General features: G+C 41.2%; 1 protein-coding gene across 1 annotated transcript in view; it reads right to left on the reverse strand.

Moving 5' to 3' along the window:
* Positions 1 to 2,485: 2,485 nt before the first annotated feature.
* Positions 2,486 to 21,770, reverse strand: part of rrh (retinal pigment epithelium-derived rhodopsin homolog) — a 33,972-nt gene continuing 14,687 nt past the window's right edge. Inside the window, exons 2-7 of the mRNA XM_041812155.1 lie at positions 12,673 to 12,863; positions 10,770 to 10,869; positions 8,385 to 8,538; positions 8,140 to 8,308; positions 2,687 to 2,865; positions 2,486 to 2,604 (exon numbers count right to left, since the gene is read on the reverse strand). Of these exons, the coding sequence (XP_041668089.1) occupies positions 2,499 to 2,604; positions 2,687 to 2,865; positions 8,140 to 8,308; positions 8,385 to 8,538; positions 10,770 to 10,869; positions 12,673 to 12,863 (899 nt within the window). The 3' untranslated portion in view covers positions 2,486 to 2,498. The remainder of the gene's footprint in view (positions 2,605 to 2,686; positions 2,866 to 8,139; positions 8,309 to 8,384; positions 8,539 to 10,769; positions 10,870 to 12,672; positions 12,864 to 21,770) is intronic.

Consider the following 21,770-nt stretch of genomic DNA (forward strand, 5'->3'; position numbering starts at 1 on the left):
AATCAATATTTGCTACAACAGGGTAAATATGGATCTGTATTTATTATTTTACTCTCTAGTTTGGCCGATAAACGCTGGTGGTGCAAGGAAAAGCAGAAGAGACCTCAAATCTTAAAATTCTCCGTGTGTGAGACGTGCAGCGTCTCTGAGGTCAGCCCTGACACTGGCCGCCAGTCTGAGACAGCGGTTACTGCAGAGGAACGGCGAGGAGCGCTGCGGCTAAGTGACGTCACAGTACCAGAGCGGACCAACACACGGAGGCCTCCTGGTGGCTTTATAAACTCAGATTTACTCAGAATGCAGATATCTAGAGAGTTTTAGTTCAGTATAAATATGAGAGACACATCTGTCCAATAAGGTGAACTGGTCTGACCATGCAGGGTTCCTTTAAGAGCGCTTCCTTCATGTGGATAATACCTCTTTTAGTCTCAACTTTCTCTGTTTATGAGCCCCCTTAGGTGGACTGATGTTTCTATAAGCAGGCTAGTTCTATTTAACTGCTTTCTGTTAATTTCATGGCTCTGAAATAATGTAATTATTGACTAACAACCTCATGTCAGCCTGATGTCAGTGTAGTCAAGTGTCTATCAAAGGGCTAAAGTAGTGGTCATCAATTGGCGGCACGGGGGGCCACATCAGGGCCCCCATATCTTCCCATCCGGCCCCCAGAACATGATTAAATTCAAAATATGTGCAGAGGAAAAAGTCTAAACCTGTGTTACCTGTGTGTGAAAAGAATGGTCCAAAAGTGGCAAAAACATGGCAAAACATGGGTTGAAATTCACTAAAATGGGCAAAAGGCAGTCAAGAGTGGCAAAAATGGGCAAAAAAACAGGAATCAAGTGGTATTTAATGGCAAAAGGATGCTTAAATGGGAGAACAGTGGCAAAAAATGGTGAAAAAGGGCAAAAGTTGGATAAAAGTGGTGAAAAGAAGTGGCAAAAATAGGGAAAAAATTAGAAAAATAATGGTATTTAATGGCATAGGTAGCTTAAATGGGTGAACAGTGGCAAAAAATGGGAAAAAAATGGATAAAATTGGCAAAAATTAGAAAAAAAAGTTGCAAAAATGGGCAAAAAATGGGAAACAAGTAGTATTTAATGGCAAAAGGTAGCTCTAATTGGTGAAAAGTGGTTAAAAAAAAAAGTGAAAAAGGGCAAGAAAGTTTCCCTTTAAGGTTTTTTGGGGAGTAATATTTAAAATCTAGACATAATAGAGCCACAAATAATCACAAAAGATCCACATTTGGCTCTAGAGCCACAGGTTGAGTATCACTGGTCTAGAGGGAAAATGTCTGGCTGAGATATGGGGACTGATCTCACTGTTGGAGCCTAAAAACAGCATACATTAGAAATAAAATAAAATATATCAGCTGTCAGACCAGCTGTCAAAGCTGTCTCAGAGACCATCCAGCATCATGAAGTGCTTTAATGCGGACTCTTTCATTTTCAGTCAGCTCTCCACGTTTTACCAGTTTGAACAGGAATGAGGAATTTCAAACTGAATTCACCCAAATGTGAGCCGGCTCACTGGGCTTCTCTGAGAAGTCAGAAATGAATCAAGCATAACATTCAACCACTAAAACTCATTTTTCTGTTCAGGAATGACAGTAAATAACTATAATCTGACACATTCATCAAAGAAAGTTAACGTGCTTCTATATATGCATTTTTTTGTAAATCAGTCAATTAGAAAATTCATGGATAACAATAATAATTCTATTTTAGCATTAAAAATATCATTTGGGTTAAAGAGCTTCTACATATTGGTGTATTAACCATTGCAGAAACATCAAAAATGATGTTGGTAATTACCAATGCTGTTAATTTAGGGCAGCTGTGGCAGAAACCTGACTGTGGTTAGGGTTAGGGTGGGCTAATATATTTGTTAAGCACTGTATGTACAAAAACATGGTAATTAGACCATTTAAAAAAATGTTTTAGTTTATTTGAACATTCGGCCTCCAGAGTGCCTGTTTAGGAAAAAGCTGGCCCTCGTACAAATGTAGTTGATGACCCCTGGTCTAAAGACTTTTAGTTTGGTGTCGTCAAATCTTGTATGACCATACAGGCTCACATCAAAGACTTTTATCCTCCTTTCTTGGAAAAGAATGATCAGTATGACCGCCGCCATCAGTCTTCAGAATTCCTGTTCGTCAACCAAAGGGTGAGCCTACGTCCATGGTGTATATAATTCCTGACTGTCGCTGATGCTGATAAAGTTACTGTACAACATTTTTTTGAACAGTTAGGGGTTCACATGTTTTGAAGTGCAAATAAAGATGGATAAAAAAGAGTGCAGTCCACACAAAGAAAGATTTTCATTCTCAGTTTGTTATTGGAGTAACCAGCACACAAACAACAACTAGAGCAGCACAGCAGGTGAGATTTACACAGTAAACACCGCCGTGCAGCACAAGGACTACGATAGAAAGAAACACATTTATTAAGGTTCAAATCCAATCAATCTTCTATTTAAGCCAGGGGACAAGCTTCACCTCACTGGGTCAGGGTTTGTTGGGAGGTCGTCATGGGAACCTGGGAGTTGATGGTGATTCGCTGCCGGGTTTGACACCTGAGCATGCCGATGATGGCTCTCCTGAACCTGCAGGCACGAAGGGTCTTTGAATGCATCACACACTAACAGCCTAAATAAGGACGGTAAACAGTCATCAACCATCACTTACTTTTTGTTGGCGATGACGTAAATGCAGGGGTTGTAGAAGGTGGAGGACTTGGCGAAGAGTGGAGCGATGATAGCCATGGGGGCGGGGATTTTCTTCGGGTCCCCAAAAGACGCCCAGAGACACACCATGGAGTACGGCGACCAGGCCACCAGGAACATCACAATCATCACGATGGACATCTGCAGGCCACAAACAGCAGCAGAACGTTGGTGAGGTAACAGACTCAGGTAGAAACGGTTTTATCTAGCTGCTCTTTGGGGTTTACAGATATTTGTATTTCAAGCCAAAGCTGGCACGTGTCGATAGAGAGAGTAGTGACTGGTGATTGAATGAGAGCGAGCGTCATTGCTAAAACGGAGCGGTGATACAGAGAGAAGATGTAACGCCATGATCGTTTCACAGATGTTTAAGAATCTAAACACACCAACACCTCTGCACAGACAAGAAGGAGGATTCAGGATCAGAGACGTTCCTCTCCGCTCCACCCTCCATCATCGCCTCTACCTCTGAGAACTGTTTACTTGTACATTATACACAATACTGCCAAAAGTATTCACTCACCCATCCAAATCATGTAAATCAGGTGTTCCAGTCACTTCCATGTCCACAGGTGTATAAAATCATCACCTAGGCATGCAGACTGTTTCTACAAACATTAGTGAAAGAATGGCTCGCTCTCAGGAGCTCAGTGAATTCCAGCGTGGTACTGTGATAGGATGCCACCTGTGCAACAAGTCCAGTGGGGAAATTTCCTGGCTCCTAAATATTCCACAGTCAGCTGTCAGTGGTATTAGAACAAAGTGGAAGCCATTGGGAACCGCAGCACCTCAGCCACCAAGTGGTAGACCACGAAAAATGACGGAGCGGGGTCAGAGGATGCTGAGGTCATAGTGCGCAGAGGTCACCAACTTTCTGCAGTCAATGGCTACAGACCTCCAAACTTCATGTGGCCTTCAGATTAGCTCAAGAACAGTGGTAGAGAGCTTCATGAATGGGTTTCCATGGTAACAGCTGCATCCAAGCCATACATCACCAAGTGCAGTGCAAAGCGTGTGATGCAGTGGTGTAAAGCACGCCGCCACTGGACTCTAGAGCAGTGGAGACGCCTTCTCTGGAGTGACCAATGGCGCTTCTTCATCTGGCAATTTGATGGACCAGTCTGGGTTTGGTGGTTGCCAGGAGAACGGTACTTGTCTGACTGCATTGTGCCAAGTGTAAAGTTTGGTGGAGGGGGGATTATGGTGTGGGCTTGTTCTTCAGGAGCTGGGCTTGGCCCCTTAGTTCCAGTCAAAGGAACTCTGGATGCTTCAGCATACCAAGAGATTCTGGACAATTCCATGCTCCCACCTTTGTGGGAACAGTTTGGGGATGGCCCCTTCCTGTTCCAACATGACTGTGCACCAGAGCACAAAGCAAGGTCCATAAAGACATGGAGGAGAGAGTTTGGTGTGGACCAACTGGACTGGCCTGCACAGAGTCCTGACCTCAACCCCATAGAAAACCTTTGGGATGAATTAGAGCGGAGACTGAGAGCCAGACCTTCTGGTCCAACATCAGTGTGTGACCTCACAGATGCGCTTCTGAAAGAATGGTCAGAAATTCCCATAAACACACTCCTAAACCTTGTGGAAAGCCTTCCTAGAATAGTTGAAGCTGTTATAGCTGCAAAGGGAGGACCCACGTCAGATTAAACCCTATGGATTAAGAGTGGGATGTCACTGAAGTTCATATGACAGTCAAGGCAGTTGAGCAAATACTTTTGGCAATATAGTGTATGTTTAGTCATGTTTAGTTTGTCACTCAAAGATGCACACATTAATGCTTGTGTCTGATTGGCTGTTGATCCTCCATGGTATCAAACTCAGTTCCATCCTGGGCCACTTCAGCTTTAACTGTCCTGGATTTTACAGACTATAAAAATGTAACTCTGTGTTTGATTATCCCCGCTACCAAGAATGTTTTCATCTATAATAAGAAATGAAGCAGAATTGCAGGAAAAATAATGTAAAAACCGACGGTGAAGTTTGCAGCTACAGAACAGTTTCTCTAAAAATAGTTTGGTAATAAAAACAAATGCTTGGGTAAATTTGGCCATGGTGACAATCTGCAGCTTGGTCAGACACTTATAGTTCTCTAAAAAACACATTTACTGTTAAGGTATGGTGATATGGATTTCATACAAATGTGGCCAGAATGCCGGGCATACGTCTACTCAGCTCCTGTGTCCAGGTTAAAGTCTGCATCAGAAACCAGTGGGTCACACTTCAATGTTTTGGATCATTAAACAAATCTTATTGTCAGAAAGAGACAACCTGAGTAAAAACAAATCTCCGTTTATAAATGATGATTTCATTTATGAAGGAGTAAATCCATCCAAACGTACCTGGCCCTGTGAAAAACTCCCTAAATAACTGGTGGTGAAACCCGTGGTGACGACAACTGCAAGCAACGGTTAGGGAGACTGGAGATGCATCTTTCACATCCTGTGGAGGAATTTTGGCCCATTCTCACCACAGCATTGCAACCAAATTTAAGTCCAGACTTTGACTAGGCAACTCAAAAACCTTCATTTTGTTGTTTTTTTTAGTCCGGTCAGAGGTGGACTTGCCGGTGTGTTGAGAAGGGTCCAGCTGCAGACCTCCACTCTCATTCAGCCTAACGGCTCCCCTCCATTGTAGGACGGAAGTGACGTAAATCAATCCTCTCAGCCGTCTGATAGGCTCCTTCACTTCCACCTCCTCCTCCTCTATTGTCAGACAGAAGTGACATAGATTATGCGCGTCTTAATTCAAATATACACCTACCCCAATGAGCTACCTCTAAATCTAACCAGTGGAAATTAAAATGCTAAACCCAACCTAAAGCTAAGCAAATATTCATATCCTGACGTCTCTTCTTTCTGACGGTGGAGGGGATCTTAGAGAGGAGCTTGCAAGAGTGCAGGTCTGCAGCTGGACTGTCCTGGGTGTGTTCCAGACCACTGTCCCGCTGTATAACCCAAGTGTGCTTGAGCCTGAGGTCACAAACTGATGGCTAGACATTCTCCTTCAGGATTTTGTGGTAGAGAGCAGAATTCATGGTTCTGTAAATAACGACAAGTCAGCGAGTCCTGAGGTACCGAAGCAGTCCCAAACGTCACACCATTGTTCATGCTATTTTTAATTTAGTCTTTTGATCACATTTCTTTTAGTTTTATTTCATAAAAGTCCTCACATTTTAGTCTTTACTTTTAGTCCAAGCATTTATTCTCTCTCCTAAATCTGGTACCAAATCATGGTGGTGCGTTCTCTGCCAAACCTGGGGTCCCTGCTTTCTACAGCTGAGGCAGAGTAGATACAGATGCTTCAGACTTTGACAGATTTACCAACAGTGGAGGAATATCATGGTTTTTGAACAAAAACTAAAAAACATTGTTTCAGCGTCACACTGCCACCACCATGTCTGACTGCTGGAATGATGTTTGATGAAATGCTGTGCTAGATTAAAACCAGATGGAACAGGATGTACACCTTCTAGAGAGTTCTGCTTCTGTCAGTCCACAGAATATTTCCCAAAGTTACTGATTTTTTTTTCAGTCAAATGTGAGACGAGCCTTTGAGTTCTTTTTTGTCAGCAGTGGTTTTGGCCTTGGAGCTCTCCCATGATGCCGTTGTTGCCCAGTGTCTTTCTGATGGTTGAGTCATGACCTCTGACCTTAACTGAGGCCAGTGAGGCCTGCAGGTCTTTGGATGTGGTTCTGGGTTCTTCTGGGACCTCCTGGATGAGTCGTTGATTCACTCTTGGAGTCATTTTGGTCGGCTGGCAATAGGGATGGGCGATATCTTATCGTTTGCGATATACCGCAATAAAAACTTTCCACAATGAGAAAACAGCATTCAACGATAATAACGATAAGCTTTGGTTGATGGCATGTGTGTCTGCGATCGTTGCGCACACATACGTCAGCACAGTGTGCTTTATTTTACGATCCCCTATTCCTCCGTTTTACAGCTGCGGACATTACGCACGGCCCCACCGTTTATGTGAGGAAATAACGGAGTGCTTAGTCTAATATTTAGAAATATATGAGTAATAAACTCGCTCCTCATGTAGATTTTCGATAAAGCTAGCATAATATAACATTAACAACAACATAGAATGTACATAATATGATAGATAACATGATGCATCAGCGCTGTGGGTTCTGTTAGGTGCAGACCTGTGTGTGTCTATAGTCGACACCTCACAGACAGCAGACAGGTAAACATTAGAGCACCACACTGTATGTGCTATACCTGAAAATGTGACTATTACTACTGCTACTACATTATTAGCTCCAGTGTTATTAGACATCATGGACTTAATCAAACTTAGTTAAAAATAATTTATCAAATTTACTTGTATTTATTTTTATTAATTTAACAACAAAGGTTTAACCTGGACTAGCAGTAAGTGACTTATCTCTGTAAAAACAAACATGGTGGAGCCTGGCAGCTCTGCTCCACTGAAGGAACCTCCAGACTTAAAAGAAGATCAGACTGCATTTTAGATTTAAACACTAGAGACAGAGGCAAACTGGACAAAAAAGACCACATCCAGGATGGGCCATATAAAATAGTGCTGTAAATACTTCTAATTTAGGGCCAATTTTTGATGCTAACACCAAAGTTATAATGTGCCAAGTTGGAACATTCTTCTTTTCAAACTAAATTTCTCTTTGAATCTCTTAAATGTAGAAGCAACAGAGGTTTTCTTTAGTAAAATATACCTAAATGAATAGAAATCTATTTATACAAATATAGATATATTTATACAAATAGATATCTAAATATATCTTTAAAAGTCTATATATATTTATATCTTTATTTATATGTAGCTGGTGTAGTTAAGCAGCCCATCTGATACATTTTATCCAGCCAGAAAGGTTGTGTTGAATGGTGCTATTTTTTTTTTATCATGATTTATCGTTATTGCAATAAATACAGCAAAATATCATGATAATTGTTTTAGTCCATATCGCCCATCTCTAGCTGGCAACTCCTGGGAAGGTTCACCACTATTTCAAGTTTTCTCCATTTGTGGATAATGGCTCTCAGCGTTATGTGCTTGAGTCCCAATCCTCAGAGATGGCTTTGAAACCGTTTCCTTACAGTGAATTTATTTGGATGGCACCATGATGTGTCTGAGATCTTGTAGCCTACTTCATTTTGTCTGACAGCTTCTATTTAAGGGATTTCTACATTCAGCAGGTCTGCAGCTAATCAGGCCTGGGTGTGGCCAGTGACATGAAATCATCATATAAAAACAGCACCTTTTATTTACTCAGTCTTCTTTGTCTAATATTGAATATTGGTCAGAAACATTTAAGTGTGACAAATATGCAGAAAAAGACCCCAGGGAGGGGGAAACCCTTCACAGCTCTAACAAAGACAGAAGGCTCTCTTGTCTTAATCTCACTGTGGTCGAGTTTTCACCTTAGTGACGTCCATCTGATCTGACCAGTCCACATTGACACTGTCCAGACAGTTGTTGGCTTTGTATCTCTTCACAGTTGCCGTCACGTTGTAGTAGCAGTAGAACATGACGGACAGAGGCACCACGAAGTTCACCGCTATCACCGCCATGGTGTAGGAGACGAAGGAGCTGAGAAGGAAAGGCAGAGATTTTACCACTCGTTATCTTTCCTTGTTTCATTCAGAGGAGTTCATCGCTAACTCACGCATCGTTCTGTCTCCAGTTGATGGTGCACGTGGCTCCGGTGGGGTCCGGGGCGTAGCCAGCCCAGCCCACGACCGGCATGGTGGACCAGAACACAGCGTTCAACCATGCCGCCAGGATAAGAAGGTTGTACGATCGGGAAGTCATTTTCTGCTCTGGAGGGGGAAAGAACCTGCTTTAACATTTCAGCAAGCATCTGCAGACAGTTCAGGAGTGTTTTATGAAAGACCAGGAAAAACATGCTGGCTTCCTCCAATACTCACAGCCAGAGAGGTGGAGGAGATCAGTTACAGTCATAGTAGCTGGATTATATTATCATTTATAGTTTAGCCCATTGAAGTATACGGGCATGGATCTATTCTTTTAGATCAAAAATACAAAAGTTGTTATTTTGGAGCTCCAGGAACAGGAATCTCCATGGACTAAACTGCACATTCAAGCCATGAAATCTAATGCACTAACTCCAACAATCACACCAGCTATCAATGGAAAGTACCAGTTATTTTCCAAAGTGGACTAAAAGTTTAAATAAAGTTGGGACGCTGTGTAAATAAAAACAGAATGTAATGATTGTCAGATCTCATAAACTCATATTTGATTCACAGTAGAACATAAACATCATGTCAGATGTTCATCTGAGACATTTCATCATTTCATGAAAATATTCGCTCACTCTGAATTTGATGGCAGCAACACGTCTCAAAAAAGTAGGGACAGGGTCATGTTTACCACTGAGTAGCATCTCCTCTTTTTTTAACATCAGTGTGAACATCTGGGAAGTGAGGAGACCAGCTGATGGAGTTTTGGAGAGGAATGTTGTCCCATTCTTGTCTGATGGAGGATTCTAGCTGGGTCTTCTTTGCTGGATTTTCCCTTTTCTGATGCTCCAAATGTTTTCTACTGGTGAAAGGTCTGGACCCGGACTCTTCTCCTGTGAAGCCATGCTGTTGTGATGGATGTGGTCTGTGGTTTAGCATGGTCCTGACAGAGACGTTGTCTGGATGGGAGCATATGTGTCTCTAAAAGCTCTCTCTACTTTTCAGCATTGATAGTTCCTTTCCAGATGTTAGAGCTGCCCACATAGGCACTAATGCAACCCCATACCATCAGAGACGCAGGCTTTAGACCTGAGCCAGGAGAACCAGCTGGATGCTCCAGATCCTCTTTAGTCCACAGGACACGGCGTCTGTGCTTTCCTCTGACCACAGAACAGTTTTCCATGTTTCCTCTGACCACAGAACAGTTTTCCATGTTTCCTCTGACCACAGAACAGTTGTCCATGTTTCCTCAGTCCATGTTAAATGAGCTTTGGTCCAGAGAAGATGGCGGTGTTTCTGGATCCTCTTCACATATGGCTTCTTCCCTCCAGCTTTAACTGTCATTGGTGGATGGCACGGCCAACTATGTTGACAGAAGATGATTTCTGGAATGTTCCTGAGTCCAGTTGTTTTTAATGCTGAGGGCCGGATGATGATCATGATGATGATGATGATCAGTATTGACCTTCAGCCCTGTCCCTCGCTCACAGAGGTTTCTCCAGAGTCTCTGAATCTTTTGATGATGTTGTGTTCAGTCGATGATGGAGATTCAAAGTCTTTGAAATTTCACATGGAGGAACATTTTTATGAAATTATTTAAGAATTTTTAGACAGTTTGTTTTACAGGTAGGTAAACCTCTGCCCATCTTTACCTCTGAGAGACCCTCCCTCTCTAACATTCTCCTTTTAAACCCAATCATGTTGCTGGCCTGTTTCTAATGAACCTCATTAAAGCAGAATGCTCCTGCAGCTGTTTTGCCCCCTCCCTACTTTTTTGAGATGATTTGTTGCCATCATATTAAAAATAGAATTTTTCACAGCATGGTAAACTTTTTCAGTTTTAACATCTGTTATGTTGTTTGTGTTTTTTATTACGGTAACATCTGTGTTGTATGAAATTTGCAAATCATGGCATTCTGTCTACATTTTCCATGGCGCTCCAACTTTTTTGGAGTTGAGGTGGTATTATAGAGTTGATATTCCCTCCAAAATAAAGTGTATTGTTTGTATCATTAAAACATGAAGCATTAAGCCCTGAAATCATGAATATTAGGAAATTAAAATTAAATAAAACAAAATAAAAATATATTTCTGCATTTCATAAAGTGTGAAAGGGTTAATAATCCAAGATTCTAAATGTTTATTCTGTGGTATGTGTGAAATAAGTGTGATTTAAATTTCTTTAAGTCAGGATCTATGAAGGGAGAAACAGTCCTAGAGAGTTCATGTTGGTCTGCAGGAATCTCTGACACGTTCTACATGAAATAAAGCAGTCGCCTATGACTGCAGCATAAAGGAAGTTTACCATGCATGCTCTTATTGTGAAGGGTCACCATGGGTTAATGTACCTATGTCCGGTCTGCAGATGGTGAGGTAGCGATCGATGGCGACTACAGTCAGCAGGCCGATGCTCGCCATCCCAAAGAAGATGTTCAGAGCTGCATAGATCTGGAGGAAATAACAAAAGGGTTTCAGGAATTACCTCATTAGTGTTGATTTGAATGCTTTCTAAGTATTCATGTTAAAAAGACCACAGTGATGAGACGTAGCAGGTAGGAGTGAAGTCTCCACTCTTTTCTAGAAATCATTCACAGTTTAAGAAAAATAACCCACAATAAAGTCTTAAAGTAGCGGGGAACAGCTCTCCTTCTCCCTGTAGATTAGCATCACATGGCTCAGAGCTACTGCAGGAAAAACCTCCTAATCTGCAGTAAGAATCCAAACACGCGGCCGGCTGCTCAAAGGTTCAGTCTTAAAGCTCAGAATAAGTCACGTTAGTTATTACCACATGTAGAAAACATGCACGAGACACAACACCAGAACCAGGACCTCAGCTTCACTCCTGACTGACTCTGGACCTCTGTGGTGAAAACCCCCCTGGCTGCTGCAGAGCTGGCTGAATCATGAGATCACAGACAGATCTGTCAGCAGCATGGCTGAGCTTTTACCTCTCCATCTCCATCCTCACCTTCAGCTACCACGAGTTTTAGGAGCGACCGGGTCCTCACACGGAGCTGGGCCCCTGAAAACCCAGCAGACGGGCCTCCCTGGTTTTGATTCATCTATGATATCAGCAGCACTGATGCTAGCTAGCTTCCTGGCTAAGATTACTACATTTTGGAGCTGAACACTTTTTCAAGCTATTTTTGGGTTATAAATGCCACTTTTAACCCTTTTCATCACTGTTTACACCAATTTTTTCCAAATTTGTTTCCCCATCTGTTCCATTACTGCCTCTTTTCACCACTTATTGCCCATTTTGCCACCTGTATCCACTTTTTGCCCCTTTTTAACTGTTTTCACCATTGTCCACCCGTTTTGAGAATTTTTACTTTACTTTTATTCTTAAATTATTTTTACATTTTTACCCTGAATGCTGTTTGTGCAGATCATGACTTAGCTGTGACATTCCCTTTAACCCATTTTTGCAACTGTTAATAACCATTCTTCCCACTTCTTAAACACTTTTCACACTTTTCTGCCAATTTTTGCCTTTACTTTACAATGATTTCGCTATTTCTCCCGTTCTGTATTCTGATGTTTGTGCACACCATGGCTCAGCTAGGTTTGGTCCATCTACATTCATTCTGTTTGAATAGAGGAGTTTATTTTGAAAATGCTGTGCTGTACTACAGCATAAATAAATACAATTCTTTCTGTTGCTTTGATAAGAGTGGTTATTAATCAGCATAGATATAAAACGTGGTTATAGATTAACTTTACAGTGGACCATGACTGTGCTAACCCCCCTGATAGGCAGCCTTAGGAATGACCGACCAAACAAAACTGCAGAAACCAGCAGCCGGAAAGAGACCCCGCAGGGTGGACTCAGAGATGGGGGGAGGATCTTGGACATCTGGAGGTAAATCTGTGTCGAGCTGCTGCTGCTTTATGTAGAAAGGAGCCATTCAAACTGATTCAGCATCTAGGATGTCTCCTTGCTTTTTCCTTTTCCAGCTTTTTCAGGCACGTCTGACTGGAAGAGGACCTCTGGTAGACTCAGAGCTCACGTATCCCATCAGACATCTGGAGAAGCTGAACACAATGCTGGATGGACATTTCTTATCCACAAAGCCTTTATGTTTAAACTGTAAATAACTGAAAACCAGCAGGACTGTGAAGAAAGTTCCCTGATCACCAGGTTGGTCTCTCCAGGGTACTGAGTACTGGGTTCATTCATGTCTTTGCATTTTTGTGTGTAATTCTTTCAGTAAAATAAAGGATGCTTGGTGATGGCTGAGTAGAACCCACCTGACAGCCTGTGTAGCCAAACTTCCAGCTGCCGTGGAGGTCAGACGCTGCAGACATGGGATAGCCGATACCGGCCACCCCGATGTCTGTGAACGCCAGGTTGATGATGATGTAGTTGGTGGCGGTTCGGAGCTCTTTAAACTTCACGAACATGAGCAGCACCACGATGTTACTGGTCAAACTGATAACGCCTGAAATGAAACGGAGAACACAAAAGCTAGGTTCAACATGAGGGAGGTCAGAAACTGACTCTGACAGCACCATTCTGCACTGAAGGTTCCTGCAGGTTCCTGAAGGTTCCTGAAGGTTCCTGAAGGTTCCTGCAGGTTCCTGAAGGTTCCTGAAGGTTCCTGCAGGTTCCTGAAGGTTCCTGGGTGTAGCTGCTCCCTGGTTAATCACTAGTTGTTTGTAATTTTCCACATTTATAAAGCTAACTTGAAGATCATCGAGAAAAGAGACAACTTCCTGGCATAAGATGAATTAATGTTTTTATTTGTATAAAAATCTAAGACCTAACTTTGTGAGTAATTACAGAATGATGGTTTCATTTATTTAAGGGAAAAATCCTCCAAACCTACCTGACCCTGAGAGAAAATGTCTTACCTTTGAACCCAACACCCCTGGCAGCAACAACTGTAAGCAAGCGTTTGTGATGACTGATAGTCTTTCTGTGGAGGAATGTTGTCCCATTCTTCTTCACAGACTTGCTTTAACTCAGCCATATTGGAGGGTTTTCCAGCATGAACGGCCTGTTTAAGGTCAAACCACAGCATCTCAGTTGGATTTAGGTCCAGACCCTGACTGGGCCACTCCAGAACCTTTATTTAGTTTATGCTGACCCACTCAGAGGTGGACTTGCTGGGATGTTTGGGGTTGTTGTCTACGAACAATGCCATCCAGAACTGAAGCATCTTTTTTATCACCGAGACGTGGCTTCACCTGCTGATCCCCAACGCTGCAGTCCAGCTAGCGGGCCGCACACTACACCGGCACGACAGAGATGAAGACTCGGGTAAGAGCAGAGGAGGGGGGCTCTGTGTTTACGTACACGACTGGTGTTGTAACAGCAGGATCATTGACACATGATGTTGCCCTGATTTAGATGTTCTGGCAGTCTGGTGCAGACCTTTCTTTCTACCAAGGGAGCTAACTGTAGTCACTGGAATAGCTGTTTACATCCCTCCGGATGCTAACGTTAGCACAGTCCTCAGCCTCCTGCACGCCACTGTAAACAAACAGCAGCTGGCCCACCCCGAAAGCGTCATTATTGTCGCTGGTGACTTCAATCAAGCGTGTTTAAAGACTGTCCTGCCCAAATTCATCCAGCACGTGAAATGTGCCACCAGAGGGGACAACATTCTGGATCAGGGGTTTTCAAACTTTGACCAAGGCACACCTAAACAATGTTACTGTCAAGATGGCCAATATGGAGAGATAAAGGGAACAGCTTTCTGGGGCCCAGACAACTGGGGGATCATGGAGATGGCAAAAGTGGGCAAAAGCTGGCAAAAATGGGTTAAAAGTGACAAAAACTTCTTGAAAATTTCAAAATAGTGGCAAAAATGTGTTAGAAGTGGCCTTAAAGAATCAAATGATGTTAAAAGGTGGTAAAATGGGTTAAAAGTATCAAAAAAAGCAAAACTGGACAAAAAAGAGGTCAAACAAAGGCAAAAGTGGGCAAAAAGGTGATAGAAATGGGTTGAAAGTGTCAAAAAGGTTGCAAAATAGATCAGAAGTGGCAGAAAAGTGGCAAAAAAGGATTAAAGTTTAAAAGGTGGTAAAAAGGGTTAAAAGTGATGGGAAAAAATGGCAAAAAATGGCCAAACCATGGGGCAAAAAGCAGCAAAATGGAGCAGTCAGATCTGTGGGCAGGCCAGCTGTAGCAATAACGTATGGTACAAGTTCCTGCAGCACACCTAGACACCATTTGAGAACCACTGCTCTAGATCATGTTTAGTGCAACATCACACACGCATACAGAGACCCCCCCCCCATCTGGCTGGATCAGACCCCCTCATAGACCCCCCTCCAGAGGCGGACAAAGCCACAAACAAAAACCGTACCAACATGGCCTGAGGATGCTCTCCCTCAGCTACAGGGCTGCTCTTCAAACACCCTCTGGGACATTTGTGAGCATCGCGACCTCCAGGAATATACGGACACTGTACTTATATCAAAAACTGTGTGGACACTGTTACAGTCAGCAAATGAATCTGGGGTTTCCCAGAAAAAGAAACCCTGGATGACTAGTGAAGTACAGGCTCTCCTCAAACACCGGAACAACGCCTTCAGGTCTGGCGACAGGACCCTCTACAGTGCGGCCAGAGCGGACCTGAGGAGAGGCATCAAAGAAGCCGAGGGGGCCTATGAAACGAAAACTGAGGAGCACTTCACTGACAATAACCCAAGGAAGATGTGGCAGGGAATACAGCACATCACCAGCTCTAAAGACAACTGTAAACGGTGACGCCTCGCTGGCAGAGGAATTAATTCATTTCTTTGCCCGTTTTGAGACTGTAAGACCGGGCTCATCTCAGGTGGAGACGCGTCGGCCTACAGAGATGAGGTTGGGAACCTGTCAGAGTGGAGTTCTGCCAACAACCTCTCACTGAACACCACAAAGACAGAAGAACTCATCCTGGACTTCCGAACACGCAGCATGGACCTCTCCCCACTAACCATAGATGGGGGCCAACCATAGTGTTTACACATTTTAACCCAACGACAGATCTATAAACGACCATTTTATATATTCGTCACATGGATGTGTTTCACATGTTTCACATTCATCTGGGAAACCTTCCACACTAAGTGTTAGGAAGGGCAGGACTTTTAAGAAAAGTCTTGGAAGGTGAATGGACAAAAATTCTGTGTCCCATTCATGACGGTCCAATCAGAGCGACGAGACAAAATGAGGAAGTAGACATGTAGCTCCAGTACTGACCTGAGCCGTATCGGCTAGCTCAGTGGAGGCTAAAACTGCAGAAACTGAAGCATTTTCTCTGCCAGGGGAAGCTTTCAGTGTGGCTCTTTGCTCTGGTTTAAATAAAGAAATGTGTCAGAGGTGTGATTAAACTGCCCCTTTTCTACAGTAGCTACAGCAGCATGGTATACAGCGGCTGTGTTACTGCAGACTCATGCTGATGTAGCCTCCAGTCCTGAAAAATGAAGCCAAAGCTGAAGTGCAAAAACTTGCAATACAGCAAGTGTCCACTAGGGGTGGGCTGCAGGAAAAACAGAAGTCCCGTCTGATCACCAGTTAAACAGGTGTGCTTACTCTAGAAATAAACTGGTTTACAGCCTGGTTCTACACTAGCAATAAACTGGTTTACAGCCTGGTTCTATACTAGGAATAAACTGGTTTACAGCCTGGTTTTACACTAGAAATAAACTGGTTTACAGCCTGGTTCTACACTAGGAATAAACTGGTTTACAGCCTGGTTCTACACTAGGAATAAACTGGTTTACTGCCTGATTTTACACTAGAAATAAACTGGTTTACAGCCTGGTTCTACACTAGAAATAAACTGGTTTACAGCCTGGTTCTACACTAGGAATAAACTGGTTTACAGCCTGGTTAAACACTAGAAATAAACTGGTTGACAGCCTGGTTTTACACTGGAAATAAACTGGTTGACAGCCTGGTTTTACACTGGAAATAAACTGGTTTACAGCCTGGTTTTACACTAGATAAAAACTGGTTTACAGCCTGGTTTTACACTAGATATAAACTGGTTTACAGCCTGGTTAAACACTGGAAATAAACTGGTTTACAGCCTGGTTAAACACTGGAAATAAACTGGTTTACAGCCTGGTTAAACACTGGAAATAAACTGGTTTACAGCCTGGTTTTACACTAGACATAAACTGTTTTACAGCCTGGTTTTACACTGGAAATAAACTGGTTTACAGCCTGGTTAAACACTGGAAATAAACTGGTTTACAGCCTGGTTCTACAATAGGAATAAACTGGTTTACAGCCTGGTTTTTTTTTTTTTTGGAACTTATTTTTTATTTATTTTTCAATCAACAACAGTACAATATAGACATGTCCTTCTCTTCCAGCTGTATAGTATTAGTACCCATCACATTAATCAATTCCTTATGGAATAAACAAAGAAAAAGAGAAATAAAAGATTTAAAGAAATGGTCAAACATAAACATATGTATATATGCAGCCAGACACACCTACTCAAGAGCATATACTTATAACCATAAATGCACACCTGTGCACTTAAGCATATGAGTAAAATTAAACAATAAAGAAGAGTAGAATCCCTTTTAGTCAAACAAACAAAACAAAACGAAAATAAAAGGAAACCCCTCATCACATATCATAATCTAGAAAGTCCAGGTGTAAGGTGCAGTATTAAATTTAAAATAATATGGCACAATGATTGTAAAGCAGAGTAGCACGCGACATACAATGGATCGGTACAAAGAAACTGCATCTTTACTGTAAAAGTAAAGCCATAACAGGTTTCCAACGTGAGGTAAAAATGTCTTTTGGAGTCTTAATAGGTAAGTGATTTGTTCCATTTGATAGATATCCCAGACTTTTTGCATCCATATATTATAAGTGGGTGGGTCTGGTTTCATCCATCTTATGGTTATACACTTAAGGGCTGCTGTAAATAGTATGTTTAACAAGTATTTTTTGGATCTCCCATTCAGACCCCCGGGTGTGACCCCTAGCAGTGCTACTCTGGGATCCTGTGGAATGTCCTGTTGAAAAATTTCCTTTAATGCATCAAATATCTCCCTCCAAAACAGACAGAGTTTAGGACATGTCCAAAATATATGAGTGTAATTGGCAACGTGTGCTCCACAGTTTCTCCAACAGGAGCTGGACTGTGTCTGAAACATTTTGAAGTCAAATCTGAGTCCTAAAAATCTAATGATCATTTTCCATTTAAATTCCCTCCACGTGTTTGAGTTTGTAACTAAATGTGCTTCAGTACACACTTCCTTCCAATCATCTTCCGATAATGTTATATTTATTTCCGCCTCCCATCTCCGCCTCACCTCCAAAGAACTGCTTACAGCAGAAATATATCATATAATTTACAGATTATTTTCTTATTGTTTTCCTTCCCTTTGTATTAGAATAAGAAACTTTTCTAAAGGGGTAGGTTTTATGAGTTTATCCAGCTCCTTTTGTGTTTTTACAAAGGTTCTTAACTGCAAGTACCTGAAAAAATTTGTCCTGGGAAGATCAAATTCATTTTTCAGTTGTTCAAATGTTTTAAGATCACCCACATCAAATAGTTGATGCAGATAAGACAACCCATACTCTGACCACCTTTTGAAGCCATCATCTAAATTATTTGGTGTAAAGGTCTTCATAAGACCAATACTTGTTAATGATGATATGCATTTAGGCAAGCCAAAGGCTACCTTTATTTTGTTCCAGATTCTGATAGTAATTTTGGTCCAATGTACTAATTCTTTTACAGGAGCATCTAAGAAAGGCAAAATATGTAAAGGCTCTGGGCACATACTTTTCTCGATATTAATCCAGCGAGTATTTGTGTCATTTAGCATCCATACTATCAGAGGCCTCATTTGAGCAGCCCAGAAATAGTACTTCAGGTTTGGGAGTTTAAGACCCCCGTCTGACTTACTTAACTGCAAAGTTTTAAGCCTAATTCTAGGACGCTTTCTTTGCCAGATAAATTTTGAAATTAATTTATCCAGGTGGTCAAATGAAGATCTTGGAATTTCTACAGGTAGCATCTGAAATAAATAAAGCAGTCTGGGCAGAACATTCATGCGAACACTTTCAATACGACCCAAGAGAGAGAGGGGGAGCATAGACCATCTTTCTAAATCATTATTAATACAACGAATTAGTTTACTATAATTAGCATCATATAAATTCAATAAAGATGGGGGGATAAATATACCAAGGTATTTTATACCTTTAACAGGCCACCTAAAACCACTTTGATTTTTACACTTTGAGAAGTTTTATTATTTATATCCAGTGCCTCTGTTTTATCCACATTTACTTTGTATCCCGAATAATACCCAAATTTAGAGATGAGCCCCTTTACATATGGAATTGTTAATGAAGGTTCTGTCAAATACAATATCACGTCATCTGCATAGAGAGATAGTTTATGCACTTCCTTATCTATTACAATACCTTTTACATTGTCATCATCTCGGATTAGCTGGGCTAGTGGTTCTATACAGATAGCAAAAGCAGGGGTGATAAAGAGCAGCCCTGCCGACATCCACGCTCTAATGTAAATCTCTTTGACACAAAACCATTAACTTTCACAGAAGCTTGAGGTGAAGAATACAATGTTTGTATCCAATTTATAAAGTTAGGTCCAAATCTAAAACGTTGTAATGTTTGCACTAAAAATTTCCATGACACACAATCGAAGGCCTTCTGGGCATCTAAAGAAATTATAACAGAATCTGACTTTATATCCTTTTGATGGGATATTATATTTAACAGCCGTCTAACATTATCCCCATAATATCTTCCAGTGATGAACCCCGTTTGGTCCGGGTGAATAATTTGAGTAATTATTTGATTAACTCGTCTGGCCAAAATTGCAGTCAGTATGCGTAAATCAGTGTTTAGCAGTGAAATTGGTCTATAAGATTGACATTCAGTAGGATCTTTACCCTCTTTATGTATGACCACTATATTTGCCTCTCTCCATGATGGTGCCATGGTTTTAGACTCTAATGCATGATGATATGCTTTCAGTAAAAGGGGGGATAATAGATGACTGAATGTTTTATAAAACTCATTGGTATAGCCATCAGGTCCCGGACTTTTATTGTTTTTTAAAGTTGAAATTACTTGCTTAATCTCCCATTCCATAATTGGCTCATCCAATTTCTTAACTGTTGGTTCAGTCAATTCAGTAAGTTTAATATTTTTAAGAAATTCCTTCAGTTTGTTATCATCTGAGCAGGTGTTTGTATTTTTATACAAGGATTCGTAGAATTCAGCAAAAGACTCTGCTATTCTATCTGGTTTTGTAACAAAGGTGCCTTGTGTTTTGATTTTTTGAACCATGTTTGACGACTGTTGTTTTCTCAATCTAAATGCTAGTAATCTACTTGACTTGTTCCCATGTTCGTAATATCTTTGGTTTGTAAACCTTAAGGTTCCCTCTATTTTTTCTGATAGTAAACTGTTAAGTTCTCTACGAGCTGCCTTCAGATCATTTATATTAGTTAGTGGGCATTGTTTGTGTTTATTTTCCAACTCTTTTATTTTTTCCTCCAATTTCGTTGTTTGGCCTCCTTTTTCGCTTCCTAGTACGCAAATGAAATAATCCGGCCCCTAATGTATGCTTTGGCACAATCCCACAGTATAAGAGGTGATGTTTCACATGAAGTGTTAATATTTAAGTATTCTTTAAGCTCAGCTGTTATGAAAGTTATGAATTCTTTATCGTTTAATAATGAAGCATTAAGTCTCCATTGTTTAGAATTGGATCTATAACCTATATCCCACTTTAATTTAATAGGTGTATGATCTGAAATAGTAATAGGCAATATTTCAATATCTACTATCCTATGCAGATCTCTTCTAGGAGTGAAAAATAATCAATCCTTGAGTATGATAAATGTCTGCTTGAGTAGAATGTAAAGTCTTTATTTCTTGGGAATTTGCTTCTCCATACGTCTAGAAGTTCTGATTCTTTGGACAGGTATTTAAGCATTTTGCTCATTTTTGACAAAGGTGTTCTAGAGGCAGGTTGGCGATCCATTAGCTGAGACATGATGCAATTAAAATCGCCGCCCATTAAAAGCAGTCTAATGCTGTATTGGGTTATTACATTAAACAATATCCTGATGAAGCTGGGTTCATCTTCATTGGGTGCGTATACATTAAGAAAAGATACCTCTATCCCATCAATTAATCCGTTAACCAGGACATATCTCCCCTCCTTATCTTTATGTATCAACGTTTGTGTGAAGTTAACTTGTCTGTGTATAAGTATGGATACTCCCCTCCTCCTCCCCGACCGATGTGAAGAATAGTAAACTTTATCTGCCCATGACTTTTTCAACTTTTCATGTTCTCCATCAGAAAGGTGGGTCTCCTGTAGAAATGCAATTTGGCAATTTAATTGTTTCAACTGATGTAGAATTTTTTTTCTCTTTACAGGACTATGAAGACCCTTAACATTATAGCTTACCACATTTAGTGTGTCCATTACTTGTTGTCTACAAGATAGTCTTTTATACTCCAAAGTCTGAAGCTGGAAGAGGTGGGTTGCGGAGAGAAAAATTCTGCACCTGGGTCATGACTGCAAGTGTAAATTTTTTGGTAATTAGGTGACTGCGAAGAGAGGTAACCCCCTAAATACTTAATACAGCTGTACCAGAATTTCTTAACAAAAGCAAAGACTTTGTTTGATAAAAAATGTGATACTTTTGTTGTTTTTATGTTTAACGCAGGATCCCAAAGGAACATAGGGATCAGAACACAGAAAACACAGGAACTTATGAAGCAATATTTAGCTTGCAATAAAATAGTGGGATCTAGTCCCGGGCCACAAGATAAGCAGCAATGTGCACAATCTGATTAAATTTGACTGTGCTGGGGCAGTGCTAAGGTAAAAATAAAAAGCAGGTTCTCGCTGATCAATTCAGCCCCTGCCGAACCGTATAACTGTCCACATCAAACAGCCCTTTATGGCAGACCAGCCCTCTAGAGAGTACGCAGAACCAAATCATAATAGCAGGGATGTGTATAGTGTCCTTTTCACTTTGTCATTTACAAAAAAACATGACATAGGCAGTAAAAGCATTGATGAAAGGACAATCAGTGCCTCGCTGATACTCTGAAAGGGGTTATCATTAAATCAAATACGCTGGATATTAAACACACCTCTCTCTGAGACTGAGATATACATAAAAGAAAGCAAAATGACTCCTTAGCACAACATTAAGCAATGTGTTACCTCTATATTGCACCAACATACCAAGAGATATGCTCAATTCTCAGGCTCTGTAGCTGGAATAACAACCTTCTGGACATAGTCCATAGCTTTTCGAGGATCAAGAAACTCCTTTTCTACGTTTTAGTAAATCCTGAGCCTTGCTGGGAAAAGTAGTCC

Source organism: Cheilinus undulatus, linkage group 18, assembly GCF_018320785.1.
Source record: "Cheilinus undulatus linkage group 18, ASM1832078v1, whole genome shotgun sequence".
NCBI lineage: Eukaryota > Metazoa > Chordata > Actinopteri > Labriformes > Labridae > Cheilinus > Cheilinus undulatus.